General features: G+C 34.9%; 2 protein-coding genes across 2 annotated transcripts in view; one reads left to right on the top strand and one right to left on the bottom strand.

Annotated features, from left to right (window-relative positions):
- Nucleotides 1-1,159: 1,159 nt before the first annotated feature.
- Nucleotides 1,160-6,789, bottom strand: ndufv2 (NADH:ubiquinone oxidoreductase core subunit V2). The gene is made up of 8 exons (XM_043233552.1): nucleotides 6,634-6,789; nucleotides 6,031-6,093; nucleotides 5,691-5,753; nucleotides 5,423-5,539; nucleotides 5,069-5,237; nucleotides 4,125-4,234; nucleotides 2,488-2,564; nucleotides 1,160-1,330 (listed from the first exon to the last, which is right to left on the bottom strand). Exons 1-8 carry the CDS (start codon nucleotides 6,673-6,675, stop codon nucleotides 1,237-1,239), a joined length of 735 nt encoding a protein of 244 aa, XP_043089487.1. The 5' UTR covers nucleotides 6,676-6,789; the 3' UTR covers nucleotides 1,160-1,236.
- Nucleotides 6,790-9,024: 2,235 nt separating this feature from the next.
- Nucleotides 9,025-13,641, top strand: part of acss2l (acyl-CoA synthetase short chain family member 2 like) — a 12,824-nt gene continuing 8,207 nt past the window's right edge. The window contains exons 1-4 of the mRNA XM_043233499.1: nucleotides 9,025-9,288; nucleotides 9,371-9,566; nucleotides 12,631-12,722; nucleotides 12,876-12,979. Of these exons, the coding sequence (XP_043089434.1) occupies nucleotides 9,129-9,288; nucleotides 9,371-9,566; nucleotides 12,631-12,722; nucleotides 12,876-12,979 (552 nt within the window). The 5' untranslated portion in view covers nucleotides 9,025-9,128. The remainder of the gene's footprint in view (nucleotides 9,289-9,370; nucleotides 9,567-12,630; nucleotides 12,723-12,875; nucleotides 12,980-13,641) is intronic.

Genomic DNA, 13,641 nt, shown 5'->3' with positions numbered 1-13,641 from the left:
TATATATATATATATATATATATATATATATATATATATATATATACACACACACACACACACACACACTGCTGTCATGTTCAGCCAACTACTATAAATGCCATGGTATATGATTATAGCAATCATGTACTTTGGGTTTTGTAAGGAAGGACTGTGTGAATGGTTAGGTCCTGTATGGAAAAAGCCTCAGAAACGCTCGCTCTTTTGATGTGGCTCGTTTATACATCCTGCATCTGAGGTTATGCTGCACGGATGGCAAAATCTATGTCTTTTTAAAGCATTGTTTATTTCAAATAAACACAAAGTACTGCATGTGCTTACGTTACGTTTAGTTGTAATACCGCAGAAGTGTATTTGGGGTGGAGGCCTTCGTCGTCACCTTGTTTACACGCACGAGAATATGCCGAAATTAAGTATAAAACGGCCGTATTTTGATGAATATGCAACAGCCCTAATATCCCAAGACATATGGCGTATGCCTCTATAAACCAATTAGCTTTTAATGAAAATAAATATACATATATCAATAAACAGATGGGTTAAAGCATTGTAATGGTATCCGCCTGCGTTTTGCTATTTATTGCCGTGCGCTGCCTTTAGTGACTAGAATGTGAATTGAGGTTAAATTACCCTACGTAATTACTAAAAACGAAGCGTAATAACTGGTGAAATCATTTCCAGTATTTTCAGTGCCGTTGCAGTAAACGTGTTCGACTCGTCTGATATTGTGTGTTCGGCGCGTTACACTAGACTGGAATATAATAAATGGAAAATGTAATTAAATTGAAATCGTTTGCATCGAGGAATGGTAACGCAGACGGATTTGGAGAAATGTAGCTTTGCATCACTCGCTCACCAACGGATCCCCTGCAGTGAATGGGTGCCGTCAGAACGAGAGCCCAAAAACATCACAATAATGCACACCACTCCATCAATGTACATTTAGTGAAAGCGGAAGCTATGTTTTTTGCGAGACGTCAACCGATGAACTGGATTATTGTGATGTTTTTTGTACTCTCGTTCCGACGGCACCCATTCACCGCCTTGCATTTCTCCAAATCTGACGAATGTTCATTTTTGGGTGAACTGTTCCTTATGTGCATTTGTCATCATTTAAAAAAAAAAGAAAAAAAAAAAGAATCACACCGGTTCTGTTGGGTATAATTAATGATAATATTTTATTTACATACACAACACCTCTGATGTTTACAAGGACTGGAGATCACGGAGGTCCGTTTACAGGTCAGGTCTCACGCCAAAGCCCGGTCCAGGAGGAGGTTCTGACAGCGAGGTTAAACCTCCGGCAGGTTCACATGAAAAACGCCCATTCCTGAGGGAAGTGAAATCATTACGATCTATTAAAACGATTCGTTAAACCACACACACACACACATCACATCACGCACTTATTTAATTGCATCTCTAGTCGCCTCATATTATCTTTACAGGTTAAATAAATAATAGGGGCATCTATAATGAGAACCGCATGCTAACCATAGCCCTCTCGCAGCTAACAGTTGACCGTCCATCCTTTTAATAAGCCTGCGTCTGTGAATGTCCCAAACACCCCCATGATCTCACACCCCGACTATACTTGACTCAGAACCAGATAAACAAATCACTTGGCTTTCGCCACAATTTATAAAAAAGATCCACATCTATATACAAATAATGTGAGATGCTTTCACATACAATTCCCACCGTTTCTCTTTAAAGTCTAATATAATGGAAGAATGGACTGAAATATGCACACATATTTATATATGCGTATGCACTATTTTCTGACATTATTTACACACACACACATAATGTGTATATATATATATATATACATATATATATATATATATATATATATATATATATATATATATATATATACACATACACACAGTAAAAGCATTATTTTGTTACAAAACATAATATATATTTCAAATAAATGCATTAATTGAGCCCCAGTAGAAATTAAGCAGCAGATAATATGCATATTAGAATGATTTCAAGAGGGTCATGGCTCGAGTAATGATGCTGAAAATTCAGCTTTGATCACAGGAATGAATTACATTCAATACAATTCAATACAAGTCAATTTGTTTAATGTAAGATGTAAAATACTATAATAATTTGAAATAAGTCAGGTTTTTCTCTAGAAATGATATTCAATAATTTAATTCTTTTATATGCACCGTCACCAATACAACAAAGCACAGCATGCTTAGTAAGCAGCAATTGATCACTTAAATGTTTAACAATAGAAAAGATTTAAATGCATGAACGTATCATGCCCAGACATTCTGAATTACTTCGCTGTTGAATTTGCATAAATTTGCATCTAAAATTTAAATCGGGGATGCTATAAACTCATGTTTGCAGTCCGTAGGACAAATAAAGAATCTGAGGAAATGCGTACGCCTCTTTAAAATCGCTAATAAATTATATTTCACCACAATATATCAAGTAATATTAAAAGAAGGGAGATTTGGGTACCTGGGTCCAGGAGGAGGAACTCTGCCTGCCTTCAGTTCATCAATAATCTGCTCGATGTCTGACGGTTTAAGATCCTCCTACAAACCAAACCGGAAAGACAGGAAACACTTGTTAACGTAGAATTAATTGATTACAGCATACCCTACTCTCTGATCTCCGTGTTAAAGAGATGAGCCCGAGCATCGGCTGTACTCCGGCGAATACGTAGACACGCGTTCTGTTTTCGGATCCACCGAGATGTTCCTAAATGTCTTTAAACGAAGCTCGCGAGCCCGTTCACGACAGGTTGAACCGCCGCGGATGTTCGCGACGCTAAACGCACGTAATTGGTAAACATGAGTGATCTCTAGCCAGACCGCAGCTCGTTATCTGGAACGAGCAAGAGTCGTGTAGATCTGATCTCTGGGTTCCTCGAGCTTCCTCCAGAAGAAAGCATCAAAGGACGAGCTCGCCGAACGCCCAAACGGATGATTAGCTTCAGAGAGACCCGCTAACCCATTTCAGGTGGGTGAATCACGCAGAGCTGTGAGAGGCCATGGCAGGTCATACAGGGCTTCTCCTAAACACACGCGTACACAACCCGTACAGACTCGCATCTAATTAGTGCATTCATCTTTATTTAAACAGAACATGAGGAGACTTATAGAAGGGATCTTATTGTTGACAAAACAATACAAAGAAAGACATAAATAGCATTATGCACCATTAATATTGTATTAATTACATTATTATTATTAGTGTATAATAATAATAATAATAATAATTAGTAGCAGTAGTAATACAATTATATTTAGTTGTATGTCTGCATTCTTTTTCAATAAATTTAACAAAATAAATGGAATGCAAAAAAACTATGCACTATTTATATTTTATTTACACCGCTCTTTTGTTTGTACATTATGCATTAAGTGCTTTTTGACTATTAAAATTACAATGAAACAAAAAAACAATACACGCTGAAAATCTAAATATTTTTTATTGTTTATATTCAAATTAATAGTATTCCGTATTAATACTATTATTCATTTAAATGCATGCACATCCCGTTTGTAAAATATGCATTCTTAACTTAATGCAACAAAAAACAAGTATGTTTTATAATAATTAGTATTTATATTTGTATAAATTAACTTAGCTCTTTTTTTAACAAATTTGACAATTAAACATCAGAACGCGGCAGAAACAACGCACTCCATCAATACATTATTATTTCATTGGGTAATAATAACAGCAGTATTATAATAATTAGCATCATGTTTGTGTGTTCTGCATTCCTTCCTGAATACTAAAAATCACAGCGCAGCAAAAACAACGCGCGCTATCGATATAAAGTGATGATGTACATAATGATAAATATTAGTATTATATGTACGACAGTGTGCAAGGTTTGTTTGTTTGTATGTTCTCCAATCAACTAGACGGTCTGATTTATTATCAGCCAATCACAAGGTATTTTTTTCTCAAACAACTTTAAAGCAAAAAGGACCTGTGCGTGAACACGAGCTGTAGGATGCCCTTTACCCTGGTTAAAGACTCAGTAACGGGTCACGCTCGCCGCTCGTCTCGAGAAACTGCCTCCCCTAGAGGTGACAGGAAGACTAGCTTCCGCTCAACATCAGCTTTCCGATCATACTCACGTAATAGTTATCATTGATTTGGACCATCGGTGCGTTCACACAGGCCCCGAGGCATTCGACTTCTGTCAGTGTGAATAATTTATCTCCTGTGGTTTCGCCGACTTTGATGCCTGACGAAAGAGATCATTTTTTGGTCAGATGATTAAACGCGGTCATTGCTTGTTAATTGAAACAAACGTGAATTAAACTTTTACAAAATGAGTTTTTGCATTAGAAGATAAATGCCATTTAAATATTTAAAAACAATAATAATAAAACAGACAAAAATGCACTGTAAAATAAATAAAATTGTTAAAATAAAATGCTATTAAAAATATTTACTTAAATGTCTCACCGACTTTGGTACCTATTAAATGCTAAAAAATAAATGCATAGTCATTACACTACAAAATATAAAATAGTAAATTATTACACATGTATAAATTGCATTTTTATTTTATTTTTATTAAATCAAATTCTATGTTATATTATATATATATATATATATATATATATATATATATATATATATATATATAGTAAGTGAGGGCTACATATCTCATTCTCATAATTTTTAGTTTGATGAAAACTAAAATGAAAACTAATAAAGAAGAGAAAATACGATAGACATCTAAAACTACATATTTAGGTATTATATTACAAATATTTTAATAGTATATCAATGCTACTAAAACAACATTAAAGATGATATATTTTAAAGGAATAATTTGTTATAAATAATAAAAATCACTGCCTGATTTTATTTTTTACTAAATGTTTTTCAAAAATGACAATATTACAATCCATTAGTGTATTTTTCCAGCATCTTCAAATATTCAAATTTCAGCCCATGTTTGAGCAGCGTGGCTTGGGCTTGTTTATACTGCGAGTGTGTTTGTTGGTGACGTGCGAGTGAGATGTCTGAGCGGAGTCCCCGTGGAGAGCTGGAAACGCTTCTCGCTCACCCAGTTTGTTCTGGATGGCCTCCAGGATGCTGTCGGAGTCGCAGAGCATGCAGGGCGTAGTGGTGCAGATCTGGATGTGGTACTTTCCCACCGGCTGACGGAGGAACATGGTGTAGAAAGTCGCTACTTCATAAACCCTCATTGGAGCGATTCCCAGGATCTCTGCCACCTGCAGGAGAAACCAGACATCACAGCAGAAAACCTAAATCACTCTTATCACAATTATAAATACACACACACACATATATATATTCACACACACATATATACATATATACATAAATACACATACACATATATACACATATACACACACACATTATTATTATTTACCGATCAAAAAAAGCATCTCACCTTGTTCATTGCTGAAATAGGAAGCCATCCGTTCTGCCTCTGAGCCAAATCCAGCACAGGAATAGTGGCGGCCGCCTTGTGTCCCTCTGGGTAATTATTCATGATGGCCTCAACTCTCTGCAGCCGAACACATCATACAATAACCACACAGCTGTAATCTGTATTCAGCACATCCGAGACACATTTGATCTTACCTGTGCCATACAAACCTAATTTAAATATGCATTAAATATGATCACACGTGATATCAAAAATGTATTTCCCTCACTTTCATGTTCTCCGGGGTGAATTCAAAAGGAGTCTCTGGGTTGTTGTCTGGTGTGTCTCTGTGCTAGAATGATAAAAAAAAAAAAAAAATAATCAACAAATACATCGGGCTTGTAATAGTGCGACCTCCTGGTTTTTATAGTTTATCGTCTTTCAAGCTCAATTTGAAACCACTGTAAAACAAATTTAGCAATAAAGCAACTCTAAATTAAACGATGTAGCTCAATTTACTTCGGTTTTGTTCTCATCAGTGCGGTCACGTTTATGATAATGCTGAATAGCAAGCATCTCATGCGCATCATTACGAAGACTGCAAGGAACATGTGAAAGTCAGGTCTCACCACAAAGATTCCTCCTGCTCCAGCTCGAGCCGATGTCTGGTGCAAACTACGTACCTGCCTCGCCTGCAAAACAAGAAAAAAGTGTAAAGTGAATAGAAAACAACCGACTCATTTTATTTTTCTTCTTGTGCAACTGCTAAACCAATGCATCCTTTTTTTGTTTATTGCATGTACTGACCAAAAATGCAATATAATAATTTGTGCACCAAGTACGCAATGCTTACGCTCTATAATGCTTTCTGTTTAGTTTATACAGGGTGTAGTGTATTAGTTACTTGAAATTAATAAAATTAACTTATTTACTGATTCAGGTTCATTTACTGATTACTCAACCTGTCTGGGTGAATAGAAACAACTTCTAAAAAAACATTTTTTTGTAATACGTGAGGATTTTAAACAGTGCCTAATAAACACAATATGAATTAAACATTATTCATATTTTAATGACATATATAAACACAAACAGGCCTCATTATTAGCCGTTAGCGCATTAGCTTCATGTCCTTGCACAGATGTCAACGCCGCTTTAAATAATAATTCGTATGCAATTTATCCAACCTGCTCATGAATAATCTGATTTCGACACACATAAAACAAACCTACCGCATAAGACACGGCAGAGCGCAGAGTTGAAGATAAATACATCTTTTCAACGCGCTCGGTCACACTAAACACAAGCAATGGCGGATATCAAGCAGCGCGGGCTCGATTGAGCGGGTCTGGTCACGCAGAGGAGGCTCAGAGCGCCGAGTCTGAATAATGGATCACCGAGCGGCTGACGAAAATAAACACAGATGCACATTGTGTTCTTGACATGCCGTGACAAGACAAAAATAAGACAGACAAGCACGCACGCTTGTAGAACTTGAGCTTGAATGCTAAAACGGGTTGTAAATGTAATGCAGGCTTTTGTTACTAAAACGTGAGCCAGCATTGCTCTGCATAACCGAATGTACGTTTTGTGATCCTTCCAAATGCAATAGCAGAGAATCAATATAATATATAAAATAACGCTAGGTTATACCAGACTGCTAATTGTAGTCCTAACGAAGTGTTTTGTGCATATATATATATATATATATATATATATATATATATATATATATATATATATATATATATATATATATATATATATATATATATATATATATATATATATATATACACACACACACACACACGTTATTTTAATAATATTTAGAGTGTGTATGTGTTAGTTTGGTATCATTATTACTATTATTATTATTTTTCATTTCATGAATTATAATTGCAAACATTATTTCTATATAAATTTTATTTCTATATTCAAAAATGCAAAAAGTCTTTTAGGGTTAGCGGGCCATTATCTTTAATAAGTATTTTCTTTTATTTCCTTAGTTATAAAAAAACGTTACTATACATAAAATATACAGTAAAAAATGTTGTCATTATCATTATCATTACTACATCAAAATCTAAACATTATTCATAAGTAAATAGATAAAATAGAAAGTAAATGACAGTTTTATTAAAAAAATTTTTTTAAGTTTTCTTTTACTGTTAGTGTGTATGTTAGCTTCTTGTTGTTTCTTGCTATTATCATAATTGTTTAATAATTTTAAATAGTTAATACCTTTTTTCACATCTCAAAACATCTCAAAAACATGAAAAACAAACAAACAAAAAAAATGTATACATCATTAGTGAAAAGTATGTTTTGTGATGAAAGATGATCAAAGAGGAGACTTAAAGATGTATCTTTAATCAGCTCTTTACATTGTGACTGTATCTCAGATGCAATCAATAATAAGTGTGTGAGATGTGAACCAAATGGTCTTTAGGTGTAAAGGTCTGGTCTCGGGTTTTTGTTTTGGCCTACTTAATTGAAACCAAATGAAAATATTAAGTTTAGCCAAAACACAACTCTTTCAAGTCAGTTTAACACAATGCAGTTGCTTAAAAAAGGCAAACCTAACGTAATGGTGCTAAATGAAAATTATGTTTTAAATTAAACTCAACAGTGATGGAGAATAATTTACATTACTAAACAAAATGCATATGATCCATGAAAAGCTCATGTAGTATAAGTTACAAAACAGTGAACGACTATGGGATGTAATGGAGTGCCTTATTAGTCTTTACAGGGATAGTCCACTCCAAAAAATGAAAATACTCTCATATGAATTAATCGAAGCAAATATGATAGAACTGAAGACTGTAACTTTATGCAGATAACCAGGATATGTAATGATTGGGCTAAATCAAGACTACTTACCGTAAGTATCCCGATAACGACCATGATTGATGATGATGATAATGATGATGATGATAGTATCATTGGCTGTGTTATTTAAAAATAAAAATAAAAAAATCATCTCAACAATGTAGTGTAGAAAAATACTGATAAAATATGTTTTGATATGTCATTTTAAGAAACTGTCGATCCAAAAACTCAGTAGCCAATGAGAACACACCGCTACTAGCCCCGCCCCCACGAGAGATTTATGCCAGAATGGCGAGAAAAAGCTTAAACGAAAACTTCAGAACTGTATGAGAAAAAGGAAGTCAAAGATTCTGACTCTAATTTATAGTTCTATTTAGTTTCCGTTTATATTTTCATACATTTGCATTTATTTTAATTGGCACGGATGTAATTGGATGCAACTTCTGATGCAATTTTGATTAATTGTTTGACAGCACTAATTGTTTGTATTATTCAATTCATTTATTTATTCAATTAAAACAGTAACTAACCCCTACAAAGTCTTCTCGTGGGGTTAGTGAGTTGTCAGGCCTTGTATGAATCCAATGACTCGTCCTCATTATGGCAGCCAAATTAATTTTTGTGTGTGTGTGTGTGTGTGTGTGTGTGTGTGTGTGTTTGGGTAAACATGCAGATCATCCGTCAGACCCGTGCTGCGCCTCCCTCTGCGGTGGGATCAGCAGCCGAGCAGCCGCTCAGCCAATGGTAAAGTAGGAGTGCTGAATGGAGCGCTCTGATTGGTGGAGGCGGGGCTGAGCAGACTGGGCATGATTAAAGGGTGGACAGCACATGCACAGCCACAATAATCTGCTTCATCTCCAGACTGACATCTATCCTGACACAGATCTGAAGGATGTCTCCCGTTTCAGTCTCCACCAACAGGGTCGTTCCTGGACCTCAGGAGCCGGAGGAGAAGACCTACCATCCCTCCGTCAGCCTGTTCGCTGATGCACATGTGCCAGACTTTGATGCATATCTTGCCTTATACAAAAAGTCTACAGAAGAGCCTGAAGGTAACGGTGCATGCATGTAAATGAGAGGCACGCTCCGGCGTGAGGTAATGCAGTAAAAGAGTTGATTTACCATGCATTGCAGAGTTCTGGGCTGATGTTGCTCAAGAGTTTTACTGGAAGAAGCCTCCGCCAGGCCCGATGCTGCAGTATAACTTTGACGTTAATAGGGGGGACATTTACATCAAGTTCATGGAGGGAGCAAAGACCAACATCTGCTACAACGTCCTTGACCGAAATGTGCATGAGAGGAACCTGGGAGAGAAAGTGGCTTACTACTGGTAATATATACATCTTTTTAGTGTTTTAAGATGATGCATATACAGTGTATATATATATACAGTATATATATATATATATATATATATATATATATATATATATATATATATATATATATATATATATATATATATATATATATATTAAACCATTTATTTAAAATATAAATATATATTTTTTCAACCAGTGTTTACTTTTAAGTTTTTGTAATTTAATGTGCTTAAATTAATTTGTAATTTAATTGCTTTGTAATTTAATGTGTAATTTAATTAATGCATTTTTTTAAATATGTAAACTTGTTTAATATTATTAATATATATATATTGGAATATTAAAAATAATATATTATAATATTACTATTATAATAACATTAAAGTAATTACATGTTGCATGTTACATGTAAATAAATATAATATTAAAACCATAATAATTTATAATTATATATAATTTCATATAATTAAATACAGTAGTCTAAATAGTTTTGAGGCTTGGCAGGAGCTCCGGTTCTTTTAGACAAACAGGGCCGGGACGATGATTAGTATTGAACCATGTCACCTGAATTTGACATCAGCTATCACATAACACCTTGATTAAACACTAGAAAGAGTGATAAGATGATTCCTGTGAGAATTGCACGAATGACGCACGAGGAACATCCCTACGACTCGTTTCAGTACTTAATAAAACTATAAGCTTGATGTCATACCGTATGGTTCAGCAACACTATAATAATCATTGTTGTCATGTTAGTTATGCGCTGAGGTATTAATAGTCTTGTGGAACAAGGGGTGTCAAATAACTGCTGTTATATACAGAGCCACTCAAGTCATATATCAGTCACCACCATTTAACCATATTCTAACAAACTGAACCTCTCAAAAACCTATCCAGGTCATATTTGACCCGAAACGTGTAAAATTGTATACTAAAATAACATAAATCCCAAATTTGTTTAGCATTATTACCTTAAATTTTCACCTTAAATTTGTTTTTTGCATTAGGCATTCTAATTAATGTAACACAGTCAAAAGTAATATTAATTAATGCATGTATAAAATTGTATTTTAATTAATTTTAATATTTACTATTCTTTACTACCGTGAATATACCAAAAGATAATTTTTGATTAGTGATATGCATTGTCAAGAACATTCAGACAAGCCATTTTCTTAGTATTTCGCGTTTTTTTGCACCTTCATATTTCAGATTTTCAAATAGTTCTCAGCCAAATATTGTCCTGTCCTAACAAACCATGCATCAGTGGAAAACTTGATGTAAAAATTATGCATACATTTTTTTTTTTTTTTTTTGTCCAGGATCGCATATAAAAGCAATTATTTAAAGCTCTATTATTTAAGCAAAACATAATTTTATGTTAATAGGCAAACAACTCAATATAAACCTTTTAATGCTACCAGATGAACAGGTTTGCATGGGTTCCTGAGGCTGTAGTTCTTACAGTCTTCAGTCTAGACGCTCTCTCTCTCTCTGGCACGTTACGTGAGGTGCTTTTGGCAGATATTCTCCTAACAGATGCCAAGAACCGAAGCATGCGAACCATGCTGAGGCGACACTTCGGTTAGATATTAACCATCAAGTGCTAAAAGAGGACACAGGAAGTTCACACGGGCTCTTAAAAGGGACAATACATAGAGGCTATCCTCAAACAGATGCACTGTGCAACCTCAGAGGTCAGCGTCTATTCTTTGTGCTGCCATCCATACGTACCTTAAAAGCTATTCATCCTGTCAGATGTCCATCGCGGTCTTTTGGTTTTGAGGTGCAGATGCACGGCCAACCGAAGCTGAGAGCTTCTCGGTGATTCCTGTGCTGCGTGAATTTGCGCGCACGAATCGGCTACTAACCTAAAAACTCTTGCTCACGCGCAAAAAAAGCATACTGTCTAAGTCCAAAGTGCAATTTAACAAGGCACGCTGCCATATTACAATCTATTTAATTGACTTGTGCAATAAGTGAAGCCCACTGACCACACGCACAGCTGACGGACGTCCAGATCTGATGAAGGCAGTGGAGCCAAAGTACAGTGAGGTCCAAAAGTCTGCTTTTACAAACAATACTATTCTAGCTTGAAAATATTTGAGCTATTTTTTAGCTCCTTACGTACTTTTATAGCGCCAGTTAATATTTTTAATTATTATTATTAAACTGTTGAACTATTATTGTTTTTATTGAATTATTACTGAAATATTTCGAATTTTTACACTTTCAGTTTAATATAATTGTAAGAATTTTTTGTTTTTTAATATTTCCATTTTTAAATATTCTTATACATAGCAATATTTATATATTTATAAGTTATTTTACATATATACACACACACACACATATATATATATATATATATATACACACACACACACACACACACACACACACACACACACATATATATATATATATATATATATATATATATATATATATATACATAACTTTTAACACGTTAAATTGTTACAATGTTCTCATTTTGGCCAAACAGCACTATTTTAGAATTATTTCTATACTATTCAAGCATTTATTAATATTTTGAATTCATCCTGAATTATTAATATTATTTAATAATTATGAGAATATTTAGGAATTTTCTGTTTTGAATTTAATTTGGGGAATTTGGTTGTCGTTAATATTTCTACTTCTGTAGTATCGTTATACATCATTATACACAATATTACTGTTTATATTAGTAATATCGTATAAAAGTAAAGACTATAAAAGTAATTTTAGTGAGTAATCTTATTTGTTCCATTTAAACATGTTAATCTGAGTTTAATTATAAATTTTTTTTTTATTAAGTTAACAAAAAACGACGTTGCATTCAATTTTTCACTCAAACTGCTGATAATAAAATTTGTCATAACGTATTAAATACATTTTTTTCCCCATTATTCAGCTTTTTTGAATAGCAAAATTGAAATTTTGTATTTATGTGCCTCATGTGCTCTGTAGCCCGGAGTCCGTTCAACGGCCAGCACACTATTGCATAATGAAGGCCACAAATCCATTATTTCCTAATGGTTTAATATTGATCAATGTTTTCTTCAGGGAGGGAAACTCACCCGATCGTCACCAGACCATCACCTACAAGCAGCTGTTGAGAAACGTATGCCGATGTGCCAATGCGCTGAAGCTGTTGGGTAAGACCTTCCTCCTCCTCCTCCTCTTCCTCCGGGCTGGAGTTTGCTCAGCATCTCTAGAATGCAAATGAAACGTGTTCAGCCTGAACCTCTGACGCGGGTATTGTCACGAATGCTTTCAGATTTACATTAATGTTTATTTCTGCGATCCAGGTGTGAAGAAGGGAGACAAAGTGGCCATCTACTTACCCATGATTCCAGAGCTGGTGTACACGATGCTGGCCTGTGTGAGAATCGGGGCTGTTCACTCGATAGTGGTGAGCAGCTTTACATATCTGTAGCGGTTACACATGAAAGTTCGCCTGAAATGCTAATTTGCTGACGCGCTCGCTCTCAGTCTCGGCAATGGATGCTCCGCAGCGAATGGGTGCCGTCAGGATGAGAGTTTAAAACATCACAACAATCCACCCGCTGATCCAGTCCATCGGTTAACATCCAAAGAAGCGGAAAGATGCTTTTAACTTCAAACTTCAAAATGATATTGTGCTTAATATGCGCATATTGTGTACATGCGCATATATTAAGCCCCAATTATTAGTCCAAAGCACATACGCGACAGTTTGACACCAAAAATATCTTAACGATGGATTTGTTTTTTAGATGCATGCAGCTTTTGGCTTTATAACATATTAACTGATGGACCGGTAGTGATGTGGAATATTGTGGATTATTTTTTGAGCTCTCATTCTGACGGCACCCATTCACTGCAGAGGCTAATTTGTTAAATCCGTTCTGATGAAGAAACAAACTTACACCTTTAAGCTCTATCGTCGGGTCAGTTTTTAGCACGGTATCGTTAATATGCATGAAAGGCTCATTTACTTCTCCCCTCCAAGCCTCTTTAACCATGTAAAGGTTATAGATGGTGCTAAAAATAACACCCGAGTGCTTTCCAGAGTAGTTTGTATCTGACGTCAAA

Source organism: Puntigrus tetrazona, unplaced genomic scaffold (genome assembly GCF_018831695.1).
Source record: "Puntigrus tetrazona isolate hp1 unplaced genomic scaffold, ASM1883169v1 S000000846, whole genome shotgun sequence".
NCBI lineage: Eukaryota > Metazoa > Chordata > Actinopteri > Cypriniformes > Cyprinidae > Puntigrus > Puntigrus tetrazona.
This window is presented reverse-complemented; position numbering and strand designations above follow the sequence as displayed.

Bases quoted from the DNA above. Each gene is read 5' to 3' on its own strand.
- ndufv2 (XM_043233552.1), bottom strand. From the start codon at position 6,675: ATGTATTTATCTTCAACTCTGCGCTCTGCCGTGTCTTATGCG. The intron at 2,565-4,124 runs GTGAGTATGATC...TTTGGTTTGTAG, and splicing joins AAATCAATGATAACTATTAC to GAGGATCTTAAACCGTCAGA. The intron at 1,331-2,487 runs GTACCCAAATCT...CACTTCCCTCAG, and splicing joins GTTCCTCCTCCTGGACCCAG to GAATGGGCGTTTTTCATGTG.